General features: G+C 43.1%; 1 protein-coding gene across 5 annotated transcripts in view; it reads right to left on the bottom strand.

The window, feature by feature from the left end:
• The window catches only part of Fam222b (family with sequence similarity 222 member B), a 99,359-nt gene that overhangs the window by 11,243 nt on the left and 71,972 nt on the right, over positions 1-16,144 (bottom strand). For 4 of the 5 annotated variants that reach the window (XM_004635398.2, XM_004635400.2, XM_004635399.2 and 1 more), the window contains exon 2: positions 5,498-5,619. In XM_004635398.2, coding sequence (XP_004635455.1) covers positions 5,498-5,579 — 82 coding nt within the window. In that variant the 5' untranslated portion in view covers positions 5,580-5,619. Of the gene's footprint in view, positions 1-5,497; positions 5,620-16,144 lie in introns of those variants that run through there. The other variant, XM_023719965.1, reaches the window with a different exon arrangement.

Here is a 16,144-nt window from a genome sequence, read left to right as displayed (position 1 = left end):
GGGCTGGCTGGCATGTGGTGCTGGGGGATTGAACCGCGGTCCCTGTGCTTTGCTAAACTTGTTCTGAGTAGGTGCTTTAGACCACTGAGCCATCTCACCAGCCCCATCTCCCAAGTTCTTAAACTGACTTCTTCATTTTTTGTAGTGCTAAGGATCAAACCCAGACCCTTGCACATCAGGCAAACATTGTGTCACTAAGCAATAGTCCAGCCCAAGCTAAACCTTAAAATCTAAAGCAGATTAAATTATAAATGCCTGTGTACCACTTAGCCCACAGATCACAAGCGCTGTGTTTCCAGCACTCCTGAGGGCTGCAGATGCGGCTTGCTGGGTGTGCTTACCTAACATTTATGAGACTGGCCTCAATCACGAGCAACACAAAACACCGAAACAAGAATGCATTACTGAGGACGGAAGGGTGGAAAAAGCTGAACAGCAACGTCACAAAACTGGCTTTATCTTTGGGATTAATAGGCTACACATGGCCAGGAATATAGCTCAGCAGCATAAGCGCCTGCCTGGCAAGTGCAAGGTCCTGAGTTTGATCCCTGGTACCACAAAAACAAAACAAAAAACTAGGCTATACAAGCCCAGGTACCAAAACTAATTTTTTGGAAAAAAAAAAAACAAACCCAAAACTAATTTTTGGTTCTATTTTGATTCTAGTAATAGGGATAGAACCTAAGGACTTTGCATGCTAGGCAGTTGCTCTACCCAGAGATATACTATCAGCCCCTGTTTATCACAAAACTATTTCTGCTGGGTGGCACATACCTGTAATCCTAGCACCTGGGATGTGGGGCAGGAAGATCACTTCAAAACAACAAACAAACAAACAAAAACAGGGCCAGGAGATAGCTCAAAGGCATAAGTGACTATTTGGCAAGTTGTAAGGTACCAAGTTTGATCCCATAACGCAAAAACACTTTAAAAAAGAAAAACTTTTTAAACAAAATTTATTTCTTTGGTACAGGGTCTCCGATGCAGTTCAGACTCGTAGTGATCCTTCTGTCTCAGCCTCCCCAGAGCTGGGATTACAGGTGTGTGCCACCACACCTGGTTTTGGTGGCTGGCACAGTATACTTGGAGTTCTGGGATAAGTATGATATGCAGTACTGGGGTCCAACGCAGGTCCTTGGACTTGCCAGGCAGGTGCTTAGACTGCCAAGCTATCACCCCCCGCAAAAATAAATAAATAAATAAATAAACTTTTAAAGGTCACTATAGGGCTGGTGAGATGGCTCAGTGGTCTAAAGCACCTACTTAGAATAAGCTTAGCAAAGCAAAGGGACCGCGGTTCAATCCCCCAGCACCACATGCCAGCCAACCCCGCCCCCTGGTGGGCTGAGCTGGCCACACACACACACACATAAATAAAGGTCACTATAGCTAAGGACAGGGGGCCTAAGCACCTGCACTACTACTAGTCTCTAAAGAAGAAAACTATGGAAAATAAAAAAAAAAAAAAAAAAAAAAACACCTATGCTCCATCGTACTTTCTCTGTAAATGTATAACACTATCAGTTACAGACCATACCACAGGATTTTTTTTTTTTTTCCTTTTTACACATTTATGGGGGGAGGACAGAAGATAGCAGAAAAGCTGAAAAGCACTATTAAATGTTAACTTTTGGAGGGCTGGTGAGATGGCTCAGTGGTCTAAAGCACCTACTTAGAACAAGCTTAGCAAAGCACAGGGACCGCGGTTCAATCCCCCAGCACCACATGCCAGCCAGCCCCGCCCCCTGGTGGGCTGAGCTGGCCACACACACACACACACACACACACACACACACATGAATAAAATTAAAAAATGTTAACTTTTGGAAAGCCGGTGGTATATTTAAGTATGACAAAAAGAAAGCTGTTAGAAGAGAGCAAACAACTGTCCCCCACATAGAGATAAGAACCTGAAGCAAATAAAACAATGAAAAAAGAACCTGAAACCAGGGAAGATTGTTATCTCCAGTGCCAGCATGCACGGAACCAGGCATACTAGAAAAGCACACCACCACCACCACCAAGCTACACTCCTAGCCAGTTTCTCCACTTTGTTTTTGTTGTCTTTGTTTTTTCACCATTTTAAGACAGGGTCTCACTATGCAATTCAGGCTGTCCTTGAGCTCACTTTGTAGCCCAGGTTGGTCTTGAACTTGCAATGATCCTCCTGCCTCAGCCTCCCATGGGCTTATTATAGGCATGCCCTACCACACCCAGCCAATTTTTCCATTTTTTGAGCCCATATTTGGTTGGCAGAGAAGGCAGTGGAGATGGAAAGACAGCACTGAGAGCACCATGATACAATGTCCTATTTGCCTTCCCTTTTTCTTTTTTAAGGATTTTTTTTTTTTTTTTTTGCTCCGAATGCCTTCAGGGCAGGTTTGGCTGGCTGGAGTCATGGGGATCTAACTACAGCAACCTGAGGCCAACAGCTTTGTGGAAGCAGCCACTTAAAGAACTGAGCTAGGGCCAAGCCCCCTGCCTCCCCTTTTAACAGGGCAAACATCTCCCTTTTTTCTTTGAGACAGGGTTTCACTCCATAGTTCCAACTGGCTTTGAACTCACATGCACTCTGCTGCCTAGGCTGCCTTGAACTCATATCGATCTGATCCTTCTGCCTCAGCCTCCTGAGTGCTAGGATTACATCTTTTCTTGTTTTCTTTTTCTTTTTTTGAGATGGATCTTGCTACACTGGCTGAGATGGCTTCCAACATGTCATTTTCCTGTCTCGTCCTCCCAAGTGGATGGGATTATAGCATGCACCCACTTCCTTTGATAGCATATCTCTGGGTAAAGCTGTCAGCCTCTGTTAAGAAATCTAAAAGAAAAAGTTGAGCTGCTTCTTTTTTTTTTTTTTTTTTGCGGTACTGGGGATTGAACTCAGGACCTTGAACTTGCCAGGCAAGCACTTATTCTACCAAGCTATCTTCCTGGGCCCAAAAATTGAGCTTCTCTTTGTCATTGTACTGTATGCTTAAAGTGTACCTCCAGAAGCTCAGTACTGGGCACAAGACAGTGTATTTATATGAGTGGCCCTCAAACAAATAGTTTCATCACCCAATCATCTTTTTGTGTGGAACCGGGGATTGAACTCAGGTCCTTACGCTTGCCAGGGAAGTTCTTATTCCACTGAGCTATCTCCCCGGCACCCAATCATCATTAAGAGAAAAGGTAAGGCTTGTGTGTAGCTTAGTGATAGAATGATTACCTAGCATAATCCCCAGCATAGAATAAAAATAAAATCCAGGCATAGTGGTACACTCCTGTAATCCCAGTACTCTGAGAGGCTGAGACAGGAGAATCACAAGTTTGAGCGCAGCCCTAGTAATTTAGAAATTCAGCAAGAAGGTGTGGAGATGTAATTGAGAGTGAGAGTCCTGCAATAATGGGATTGAACACAGCAGTGGGAGAGGGAAAGGAAGGAAAAAGGAAGGAATGGAGGGAGAGAGAGAGGGGGGAAGGGAGTGAGGGAAGGAAGGGAAGGAGGGAGGGAAGGAGGGAAGGAGGCAGGGAAGGAGGGAGGAAAAAAGAGAGAAAAAGGAAAAATGGGGGGAAGAAGAGGAAAGGGAAGGAGGGGAAGAGAGGGAGAAGACTGTCACCTTCTCGTGACTTTGCCATTGAATTAATTAATTATTCGCTTTGAGATAGGGTCTCATTATGTAGTTCAGGCTGGCCTAGAACTCACTTTGTAGTCCAGGACAACAATCCTCCTGCCTCAGTTTCCCAAGTGCGTGAACCACCATGACTGGCTACCTTTGTCCTTTTATAGGGTTTGATTCAGTGGACAAATTCAGAACTAGCTAGGTGGAATCTCATGCTTGCTCAAAAATCTAGCCAGTGACGGCAAACCTGTAACATACGCTACACCAGGCTAACTGTTATTGAAAGCTCTCAAAGATTTGCCAGCATTGGTCTAGACCTTTGGTGTTGCTCTGCAATACTAGCCATGGAATCCAGGGCCTTGCACATGCTAGAGAAGTGGTCTATCTACCACTGACAGATGCCCACAGCCTGAGGCTAGACCATTTTTAATTTGCGATGATTTCATACAGCAGGAGTTGGCTCTATTCCCTGAATGTCAAGTCTAACTGCTGTGTTTTTTTTTTTTTTTTATTTTAACATTTATTTTGTGTGTGTGTGTGTGTGTGTGTGTGTGTGTGTGTGTGTGTGTGGCCAGCTCAGCCCACCAGGGGGCGTGGCTGGCTGGCATGTGGTGCTGGAGGATTGAACCGCGGTCCCTGTGCTTTGCCAAGCTTGTTCCAAGTAGGTGCTTTAGACCACAGAGCCATCTCTCCAGCCCCTAACTGCTGTGTTTTTATAAAAAAATTTTATTAGAGCATAGCAGCACTCATTTATTTATATAATGTCTACAGCTGCCTTAGTTGAGTAGATGTAACTGAAGGAAGTCACAAAGCTAAAAACATCTGCTGTCTGTCCTTTACAGAAAAATTTTGCTAACATCTGTCATAAAGGATTCAGGTAAAGTGTTAAAGCACTTTATCCAGTTAAAGAGAAGACTCACTGCCTCACTGATTTCTGCTTTTTGCTCTGAAAGGAAGGTCTACTCCAAGTATAGGGCAGTTAATGAGCCAGGAAGATAATACTTTCCTTGCACATCTTGTAATACAAGGACAGAAGCAGAGATATGAGAATATGTGAATTATAATGTTCCAATTTCAACCAATCAAGACAGGAATCTAACAATTCTCAAAGGCTCAATCCTGCTTTATAAGTGCAAATAAGTGCCCAGAGAGTCTGAGAAGGCCAGCTCCCAACCACTGAGTGTAAAGGCTCCTTTACTTGCTGTGGCCTGAAGTCATGTTGGCTAAGGCAGGCAGGCAACAAAGCCAAAGGGAACTATTTCCATGGTAGAAGATCCAAAGATTCAAAACATACAATGGTGTAAATAAAATTATGTTGGAGATACAATAAGTAACCTGGACTGTGAATTTTCTTAAATTGCTCCTGGGGACCAAGGCGAAACACCTTTCTGAAAGGTGGTTATTTTCCTATAAAGCTCCTTATAGTATTGTCACACAACAAAAAACTATCAGCAGCAATTAAAATTAAGAGCATATATATTGAGGAATTGTAATATTTAAGAGGATTTCTCTGACAATGAAAGTGTCTCCTACTGCTGATGGGAAGGGCCTTTACAGCTGCTCTCCTGCTGTCTCTACTGACAAATACCTTAGAGGTATTATATTCATTTTTTTTTAATTATTTATTTATTTATTTGTGTGTGTGTGTGTGTGTGTGTGTGTGTGGCCAGCTCAGCCCACCAGGGGGCGGGGCTGGCTGGCATGTGGTGCTGGGGGATTGAACCGCGGTCCCTGTGCTTTGCTAAGCTTGTTCTATGTAGGTGCTTTAGACCACTGAGCCATCTCACCAGCCCTAGAGGTATTATATTCAAAGTCAGTGTATACCAGATGTGCCTCTGGGACAACAGAGACAAAGCAAGGGATCACAATCTTCCCAAGGGATCTGGGTTACTTACATTTCTGAAGTCCAGTGTTCATCTGCGTGTGAGAAAGAAGCTGAAAGGACAGGTCCCCTGGCCCTGTCAGACAGGCGAGCATGGCAGACCAGCATTAACACAGCATGGGACAATGGCTCACACTGCAAAAAACAAGACACACAGTTGTGGGGCATAGGCAAGTCATCCTGGGTTTTTTTTTCAATCCAGGTTTTTCAGATATAAGCTGCATAGGTCCCAGTTTAAAAAGGTAAGCAATTTAGCAGTATGTTAACTGAAATTTATACCTTCATCTGTAGTAAGAATTTGCTCCCAACATTACCAGAGCTAAAATGATATTTCAGCTGGCACAGATGTGTGGGTGGGAAAACAAAAAATTAAAAAATACCTATTTATAAAATAACTGGAAAGCCCATGCATATTTTAAAAGTTTCAGCATTCTTACTTTTTGTGTTTTTTGTTTTTGTTTTTGAGGAGGGGATGTTGAAACAAAGTCTTACTATGTAGCCCAGGCTGGCCTCAAACTCATGGCAATCCTCCTGCAACAGCTTCCCAAGTGCTGAGATTACAGGAGTACACCACCACACCCAGTTGTGTTTCAGCTTCTTGAAAATGCTTAGGCCTGGTTTGATCCATTTATCATCCTGAGTGCCTTCAGGCCACCAGGCACTCAGACATTTCCAAACAGTGTATGACTGGCCAAGGAACACAAAGTCTGACTTCTAGATGGGTAACCTGAATTCATATTATTACTATTATTGTTATTTTTTTGGAGGCAAGGTCTACGTAGCCCAGGCTGGCTTTTAACTCAAGGTGATCTACCTGCCTCCATGTTCTGAGTGCTGAGATTACAGGTGTACACCACCAGGCCTGGCTTGAAAAAAAAATTTGGGGGGGCCAGGGAGATGGCTCAGTAGAATAAGCTTCGCTGGCAAGTGTAAGGGCCTGAGTTCAATCCCTGGTTCCACAAAAAAAAAGAAAAAAAGAAAAAAAATTTTTTCCCCTAAAGAAGCACTGCTCTCAGATTAACGCAAGGAGCCAGTAAGCTACTAGCAGTCCACTTTGACCAGAGATCCTAAAAGCATTTCAGGATGGTACAGATTTCACCAGTGATGTTTACCAATAAGACATGTATAGGGGCTGGTGAGATGGCTCAGTGGCCTAAAGCACCTACTTAGAACAAGTTTAGCAAAGCACAGGGACCTCTGTTCAATCCCCCAGCACCACATGCCAGCCAGCCCCGCCCCCTGGTGGGCTGAGCTGGCCACACACACCCCCCACACACAAATAAATAAAATTAAAAAAAAAAAAAAGACATGTATAGCTGGAACATACAACCATGCTATACTGAAGTTCTTCAAGAATACAGGCTCTGTTATGGAATATAGGTGTCTCCTCAAAGCCTCATGCAGTCTTGGAGCAGCTTCTGGAGTTTGTGACTGATTATTGTGGGTGTGGAGGCTGCACCTGTCCTGGGGCATGTAATTTGCATTTCAATGTAAGGAGGAAAGAGAAGCTAGCTGCTTGAGCTGCTGTTACCCCTCCCTTGTGCTCTTGCTCTATGCCTCTGCCATGAAAGGTTGCCCTCTACCATGTGCCACTCTGCCTTGGAGCCAGCTAAATATGGACTGAAACCTCCAGTAACTGTGAGCTAAATAAACCTTTCCTTCCTTCAATTTGGCTGTTGGGTATTTGTCCCAGCAACAAGAGAAGAATAACTAAGACAGGCTCCAAGGGCCGGCCAGATAGCTCATTGGACTAAAGTGCCTGCTGCAGGAGAACACAATGGCCGGGGTTCAATCCCCAGCATGCCATGCCAGCCCTGTCTCTGGGGCCCGCTGAAACTGCGACTGAGACTGGGTATGGTGGCAAACACCTGTAATCCTAGCACTTGGGAGGTTGAAAACCGAGAATCACTACAAGTGAGATGTATGTAGTGAGACCCTGTACACCCTGAACTAAATCATTAAAAGGGGGAAAAAAAAAAAAAAAAAAAAAAGGAGAAAATATTGGCATCATAAACTTGGTGTTGTCAGGGAGATAGCGCAGCAGAATAAGTGCCTGGTTGGTAACCAAAGATCCTGAGTTCCATCCCCGATACCAAAACACAACCCGGTGTGATGACCCATGCTTGTAATACTAGCACTTTGGGAAGCTGAGGCAGGAGGATCAAAAATTTGAGCACAGCTCAGACAACCTACAGACACCTTATTTAAAATACAAAACCTTCTTGTATACAGGAAATACGCTTCCCTCAAATATTATAAGTAGAATAAGAAGCACATAAACACCTTCTTTAATACTGTGAAACTCAGAAATCAGAGGGCATAGTATGGCACTCTGGATCAATACACAAAAAAGGAGTGAGATTAAACAAGTGCTAAACAAAGACCACAAAACCTCTTTATTTCCCTTAGAGGGCTTTCTCAGGTATGTGAAACTACCTTGTCATGATGAGTATCAGAGAATTTCAGCTTGCAAGATCAGGTAGCTGAAAAGATACTTTGTAAAAGAGGCTGCTCAAACCATCTCTAAGATAACAGCTGCAGAAAGAACTGAAGAGTAAATCCCTCAGTGAGAACAAAGCTGCCCAAGAGATCTGGCACAGGTTCAACCTTTTTAGATCCCTGGTGGGTGGGACAAGAGGATGAACACAGTGTACCAACTGCCATGCTTTAAGACATAAAGACTTCTAGTGAGGATAAATGGCTAGGAGCTGTTTACAATCCCATCCCTTGCATTTGCTGACCTCTATTTCAGAACTTCTCCCTTACAGTCCTATTGTAGCTGAGGACAAATCTCAAGGAAAGTTAAGAAATTAACAAGTAGTCCTATTAAAGACATTTAGGGGGCCGGGGAGATGGCTCAGTGGAATTAGTACTTCCCTGGCAAGCACAAGGGCCCGAGTTCAATCCCCGGTTGGGGGGGGGGGATTTAGTCCATGACAGAATACACATATGACATTACATATGTTAATATAAATACAAAAGAAAAAATCACCAATGTTAAAGAATCTTTGCTTTTTCAGGTTCATTTGTATGAGTCATCTACTTTCATAATATCTGCTGCACAACAAACCAATGAACATTTATTTTCACGTTTAGGTGTCCACCAACTGCCTATGGTCTGGTTGACTAAACCTCGGCTGGACAACTAACTTGGTGGCGTGGTCAGATGGGTGAGGTCACTGTAAATGTGTTCCCTCTGGGGACCTATAAGTGGAAATGACTATTTGGGGAGAATCTTCTCACTGTAAGAACAGAAACAAAAAGGACAAAGCCAAAATGTGTAACAACATTTCACATTTCTAATCTCTTCAAATTGCCAATGGCTATTTAGCCATGAAAGACACGTGGCTAGGCCAGGGAAGATGGCTAAGTGGCATAAGCACGCGCCTCACAAGCAGAAGGTCCCTAGTTCAATCCCTGCTACCACCCACACCCACTCACTTACTCACTCAATCTTGGGTCCCCACGTGTGTGCACCTCATCTCAGCTGGTCTACCTAGACCCCCCTTGAGCACCAGCCCTAGTGCCCCGCGTTGCCCCACATCCACTCCAACAAGATGAAAAGAAACTGTCATGAACCAGGAAAAACTCGCCAAACTGCAGGCACAAGTATGCATTGATGGGAGAGGAACTGCTTGCAAAAAGAATCTGGTGGTTCATAGAACAGCCACAGCAGATGATAAAAAACTTCAGTTCTCATTAAAGAAGTTAGGGGTAAACAACATCTCTGATATTGAAGAGATGAGTATGTTTACAAACCAGGGAACAGTCATCCACTTCACCAACTCAAAAGTTCAGGCATCTCTGGCAGCAAACACTTTCACCATTACAGGCCATGCTGAGATGAAACAACTGACAGAAATGCTACCCAGCATCTTGAACCAGCTTGGTGCAGACAGTCTAACTAATTTAAAGACACCAGCTGAAGCTCTGCCCACACAATCTGTAGACGGAAAGCACTGCTTGCTGGAGAGGAGGATGGTGATGGGGCTCCAGATCTTGTGCAGAATTTTGATGAGGTTTCTAAGAATGAGGCAAACTGAACTAAGTCAGCTTCTGAAAAAGATAAGACTTGGAAGAAATTATTGGGAGCTGCTATTTTATATTCTGACTGCCTTTTAAAATTGTTTTTGTTTATGGATCTGATAAAATCTAGATCTCTAATATTTTTTAAGCCCAAGCCCCTTGGACCCCACAGCTCTTTTCAGTTTTTTTCTTACATATAATTCGTTGTTTGTACCCAATTAAGCTAGAGAAGCCTAGGAATAAAGTTTGAAACAAAGATTAATAAATACATAAATAAATAAATATGCAGAAAGACATGGCCAAACCCATATCATTGTATGGAAGATCACTTTTTCTACCACTGTGCCAAGAAAAACCTGTGGTTGTATAATTATATTACAGGCAAGGAAATAACTGGGTCTATTAGTTCAATATCCCAAACTATTTCAAAATTTTATATAAAGAATTTAAAAAGCAGTCACTTCAGATTTCTTGAACGTGACAATATCTGAACTAAGCATGGTAGCACACGTTTGTAACTCCAGCACTCCGGGGAGGCTAAGGTAGGATGATCACAAGCTTGGGCAATTTAGTAGTTAGCAAGTCCCTGTCTCAGCCTCTCAAATAACTGAAATTACAGGAATGCACCACTAAACAAAGAACTTTTGTTCTCAAACATGTTCTCTTTGTTTGAGATTGGGTCTTGTTATGTATTCAGGCTGGTCCTAGACTATGTAGCCTAGGTTGGTCTTAAACTGCAAGCAATCCTTCTGCCTCAGCCTCCCAAGTGCTAGAATTACAAATGTGTGATACCATACCCCACTTTTTTAAAAATATGAATATAATTAACTTTTTTATGGATCTGGAGGATTATCTATCCCAGATCAACACTTTGTACTACAACTGTATTAAACTAGTCTATTGCTTTAGGAACAAGTTCTTCGTGAAAATCCTTTCAAGGTAAGTGACAAATCAGCAGCTATAACCAAGGAAAACAATGCACTGGGAGCTAGGTGTAATGACACATGCCTCTAATCCTGGCACTCCTGAAAGGCTGAAGCAAAAGGATCACCATGAGTTGGATGCCAGCCTAAGCTACATGAGTTCAAGGCCAGCATGAACTGCATAGTGAGACTATGCCTGGGGAACTGTATCAGAGAATAATGGATGCAAGGCATTATCTCTTACTCCCCAACAAACCTAGTACAGAAAACTCTCATCTGCCTATACCATACTCATGTTCTTCCTTAAATCGGGGGAGCTAGCTGTAACTCTGAACCCACTCTCAGCTTACACTTCTGTGGCATCTTTTAGAAGTCAGGTAACAAAGTCCACCAAATTCTCTAAAAGAAGCATCTTTCTGGATCAGGTGTGGTGGTGCATGCCTGTGATACCAGTATTAGGGAGGCTGGGCTCCCCACGAGGACCACTGTGAGTTTGAGACCAGCCTGGGCTACAAAGTGAGCTCAAGGGCAGCCTGAACTGCATAGTGAGACCCTGACTCACAACGACCAAAAAAAAACTACCTGTGTCCTAAAAACTTTTGTGATGAGATCTGGTATATTGCCCAAGCTAGCCTGGAATTTAGAATAGTTCTGCCTCAGATTCTCTAATAGTTTAGGTTATAGGCATGTTCCACCACACCAGATGCTTCCCCTCTTCTGGAGAAAAGGAGTTAACACTATTTTTTTTTTTTTTTTTTGGTGGCACAGGGGATTGAACTCAGGATCTTGTGCTTGCTTGGCAAGTGTTTACTCTACTGAGCTATCTCCCTGGTCCTGACACTACTGTTGGACACATATCCAATATATATTTGTTGGTTTACCACCTTAGAACTGGTTCTTTGTAGTCCGGGCATGTTGGTGCACACCTGTTAATTCCAGGACTAGGGAGACAGTAAACAGGAGGAACACTACAAATCCGAGCTGCATAGTGAGACGCTGCGCGCGTGCACACACACACACACACACACACACACACACACACAAAAGGCTGGGGGAATAGCTTAGTAGAATAAGCACTTCCTTGGCAAGTGCAAGGGCCTAAGTTCAATCCCCGGTTCCACCAAAACAAACAAAAACAAACTAGTTCTCTGAACAGCTCTGTGGAACTTTTGTACCTCACATTTCTAGTGAGCAAGCTAGAAAACTCACTGTAAACAGAGAATGAAGGTCTTTAGGCGGTTTTTGTTTTTGTTTTTTGAGACAAGGTCTCACAGTGCAGTTCAGGCTGGCCTTGAGCTCACTTTGTAGCCTAGGCTGGTCTCAAACTCACAATGATCCTCTGGAGAGCTGAACCTCTCAAGTACTGGGACTACAGGTGTGCAACACCACACTGAGCTAGAGAATGAAGTTTTATTTATAGCTAATACTCTGACCTATCAGGGCCAGGGAGATGGCTCAGTGGAATAAGTGCTTCCCTGGCAAGCGCAAGGGCCTGAGTTCAATCCCCGGTTCCACCAAAAAAACAAACAAATACTCTGACCTATCTACTGCAAACCAAGGCTAGTTTGACAACATGCAGATTGACTGATTTTTGTCTTTTTTTTTCTTTTTGGCGGAACTGGGGATTGAACTCAGGTCTTTGCGCTTGCCAGTGAAGTGCTTATTCCACTGAGCCATCTCCCCGGCCCAATTTTTGTCTTTTTGAGATAGGATTTCCCTATGTAAGTTTGCAACTCACTCTAACCTTAAATTCACAGCAATCCTCTTGCATCAGCCTCCAAATACTGCAATTACAGGACTAGGATTAAAGGCTACCAAGCCCAGCCCTGGGCAGATTTAAAGTACTAGAACAAGGTAAGATTGGTACAAGAGATTATGAGAAAACAAAACTTTACAGCTCATTTATTACTATAACGTAATTCCTATTCCACTTATCCATTCTGTCCTAATTTTTAATTAGTCCCACTTAACTGGGATCTTCATCAACTGAGTCCACTTACCAAGTTTCATTAAGTTCCCCATTATTTCACTTTAATTGTATTAGAAATAGAAGGCACTCAGCCAGGCCCAGTGGTGTATATCTGTAGTCCCAGATGATTGGGAAGCTGAATATGAGCTCACAAGTTAGTCTAGAATAAGCAAAACAGCAACACTCTGTCTCCCAAGGTAAAACATAAAACAAAAGCTGGACATGGTGGCCCATGCCTGCAATCCCAGCACTCTGGAAGTTGAGGCAGGAGGAATGTTATGTGAGTTCAAGACCAACCTGGGCTACAAAGTGAGTTCAAGGCCAACCTGAACTGTATAGTGAGACCCTGTCTCAAAAAGAAACAAATGGGGCAGGGATATAGCTCAGCAGCACAAGTGCCTGCCTGGCAAGCACAAGGTCTCAGGTTCCTGGTACCATGGGAGAAAAAAAAAAAGAAAGAAAGGAAAAGAAAAGAAACAAATAACAACAAAAGCAACATTTTTCTAACTAGAACATGTTTTCTACTTCTTTCTACCTTGATTTACAATTTCTTTTTAGCAAATTCTCTCTGCATCTCTATTTGTTTTTGGCAGTACTTCTTCCAAAAAAGTATTATGTGGCATTTGTGTACTCTGTTACCCTAAACATGGAGCATTTCACCTTTGGGAAGGTTTCTTCCCTCTCCCCGCTTTTTGCGGAACTGGGGATTGAACTCAGGCCCTTGCACTTGCCAGGCAAGCACTTATTCTACTGAGCTAACTCCCCGGCCCCAAAATGGGACTTTTTTTTTGGTGGAACCAGGGGTTGAACTCAGACCCTTGCACTTGACAAGAAAGTGCTTATTCTTCTGAGCCATCTCCCCGGCCCCTGGGAAGGTTTCAATAATAATGCTTTTCCTCTAGGCATGGAGGCAGAACTCTAAGAGGCTGAGACAGGAGGAAGGCAAGTTTGAGCTCACCCTGGGCTATTTAGTAAGAACCTACCTCAAATTAAAAATGAAAAAGGGGGGGAAAAATTAAAAAAAAAAAAATGAAAAAGGGGGCCCAGACTAGGTGTGGTGATGCACACCTGAACTCACAACCTTGCACTTGCCAGGCAAATGCTTATTCTATTGAGCTGTCTCCCCAGCACGTGATCTTTTCTTTACACCAGATCATCAATGTTATCTCTATTTGGCTTTTTGTTGATGCTGCCATTAAGTTTTCAGTTTTTTTCTTTTGGCAATTGTGAGGTCTAAATCTGGGGTTGCACATTTGCTGGGCTAATGTTCTGCCACTGAGCTACACCTGCAACTCTCACATATATCCCCCCCCCCCCATACAGGGGATTGAACTCCAGATCTTGTGCTTGCCAGACAAGTGCCTATTCTACTGAGCAATCTCCCTGGCCCAAATCTCACATTTTTAATAAGAGTTTTTCAAGGTCCTTTGGGGCCAGGGATATAGCTCAGTGGTACAGGGCCTGCCTGGCAAAAGGCAAGGTCATCAGTTTGATTCCTAATACCAAAAAACAAAACAAAACACACACATACATAAGGTCCCTCCTTCTAAATACACATCCATTAAACAGTATGCAAATTTCCCTACACTCTACCAAAAGTCTTATAAGATATGTATTCTGGAGTTCAAAAAGGTTTTGACACTCTCCTAATACATACTCACAGGGGCAGGGTAGAAGGCTCGATAGAGTGCTTCCCTGGCAAGCGCCAAGGGTCTGAGTTAAATCTCCGGTACTGACAAAAAAAAAAGTACCCACTTACAGCCCACTTCACTTTCATAACAACAGCATCGGGCCAGCAGCCCTGGTTACTCTATAACACAAGGGTTTTCAGCAACAACCTATGAAGATCTTTAAAAAATACAGGGACAGGGCTGGGGAGATAGCTCAGAGGCAAAAAGCCTGCCTGGCAAAGGCAAGGTCTCAAGTTTGATCTCTGGTGCTGCAGAAGAAAGTAACTATCACTCTCCTCTTCCTCTTTCCCCTTCAGTGTGAGGTGAGAAGTTTTGAAGACAGAATGAATACGTTATGGGCCTTCTCTAAGCAGTCCTGAACTTTATTTAATTCTCTTACTTTAAACAAATGGCAGGAGTGTCCTGCCTGGCAATGTCTTCTCAACCAAAAAAAGAAAAAAAAAAAAAGTTTTTCCTGAGCTATCTCCCCAGCCCCATGACAAAAAAATAATTTTTAATGTATTTTAGTACAGGGTCCACAGGGTCTCACTACACAGGTCAGACTCATAGTGATCCTCCTGTTTTCAGTCTCCCAAGTGCTGGGATTACAGGCACGCCCACCATACCCAGTCTTCAACCAAATTTTTTTTTTTTTTTTCTTTCTGGAACCGGGGATTGAACTCAGACCCTTGCGTTTGCCAGGCAAGCGCTTATTCTGCTGAGCCATCTCCCCAGCCCCCAACCAAATTTTTAAAGCAGTCATTTTCATGAAGGATGCAAGGAAACTGAAACATCCTCAGAAAGAGAACAACAAAGAACACTAAGGCAAGCAACATCTGGACTGAAGCAGCAGCAGCAAGTCACCTGACATTTAGCAACAGCACCAGGTTGAGCTTCTGTCTTTTGCCTTGTTTGGCTGATTTTTTTTTTTTTTAATCTTTTATTTATTTGGTACACTGCCTGGCTCTGTCTTTTGCATTTTAATAAACAAGAGTTTGGTCATAAACCTACTTATTTTGCAATGTAGCCATTAAACAATACTGAAATCACAGTTTAAAGGAAAATAGTCAAAGGATCTACGAATGAGCTTCAGAGAAAAAGAAATTACTTCCTTCTCTCTTCCTGTCTTGTGAATGTGTTGCTGGAGATAAAACCTAGAGCCTTGCACATGCTAGTTAAATGGCTGTCACTGACCATCTTCAGACTTTTTAGGTTTTTGAGACAGGGTCCTGATCAATTGTCCAGACTGGCCACAAATTTATGATATTCCTGCCTCAGTTTCTTAAACAGCTAGAGTTCAGGCATGTGTCAACATACCTAGTTATTTTCCTTCTTCCTAGCTCTCCTTTTCTACCTAAAGCAAGGACTGCTTCTAAAGATATCTGTAAACTTTATACACATTCTAGCCAACTGCAATCATATATACCTATAATCTGGCTGCTAAGGAGGCTAAAGCACCAAGATTATAAATTCAAAGTAGCCTAGACAACTCAGCAAGACCCTGTCTCAAAAGACAAAAACAAACACACCAACTAAAGTCCCTATAGAGCTAAATATTCTTAGTATTCTATGATTTTTTATTTTATTTCTTGTTTTTGCCTTTCATTTTGTCACCAAATCCAGCCTATTTTGGATTTTAAAAATACCTACTGGGGGCTGGGGAGATAGCTCAGCGGTCTATGCGCCTACCTGGCAAGCACAAGTACCCAGGTTTGATTCCTGGTACAAGCCACGGTGGTCCCACAGCCCCAGGTGCACTGTGCTGGCCCTGAAACTGGGCATGATGCCACACACGCCTGAAATCCCAGCACTGAGGAAGCTAAGACAGGAGGATCACTACAAGTCCAAACTTCAGAGGCTAACGCAGGATGATCATCATGAAGTCAAGGCCAGCCTAGGCTCCATATTAAGACCAAAGAAGTCAGTCTGAACTACATAGTGAGATCCTGTCTCAATAAACAACAAATAAAAGTGTCCAAATTAAATTTTTCGGGCTGGTGAGATGGCTCAGTGGTCTAAAGCACCTACTTAGAACAAGCTTAGCAAAGCACAGAGACCGCGGTTCAATCCCC

This window comes from Octodon degus, unplaced genomic scaffold, assembly GCF_000260255.1.
Source record: "Octodon degus isolate 3935 unplaced genomic scaffold, OctDeg1.0 scaffold00072, whole genome shotgun sequence".
NCBI lineage: Eukaryota > Metazoa > Chordata > Mammalia > Rodentia > Octodontidae > Octodon > Octodon degus.
Note: the sequence above shows the minus strand (reverse complement) of the source record. Positions and strands in the feature narration are given on the sequence as shown.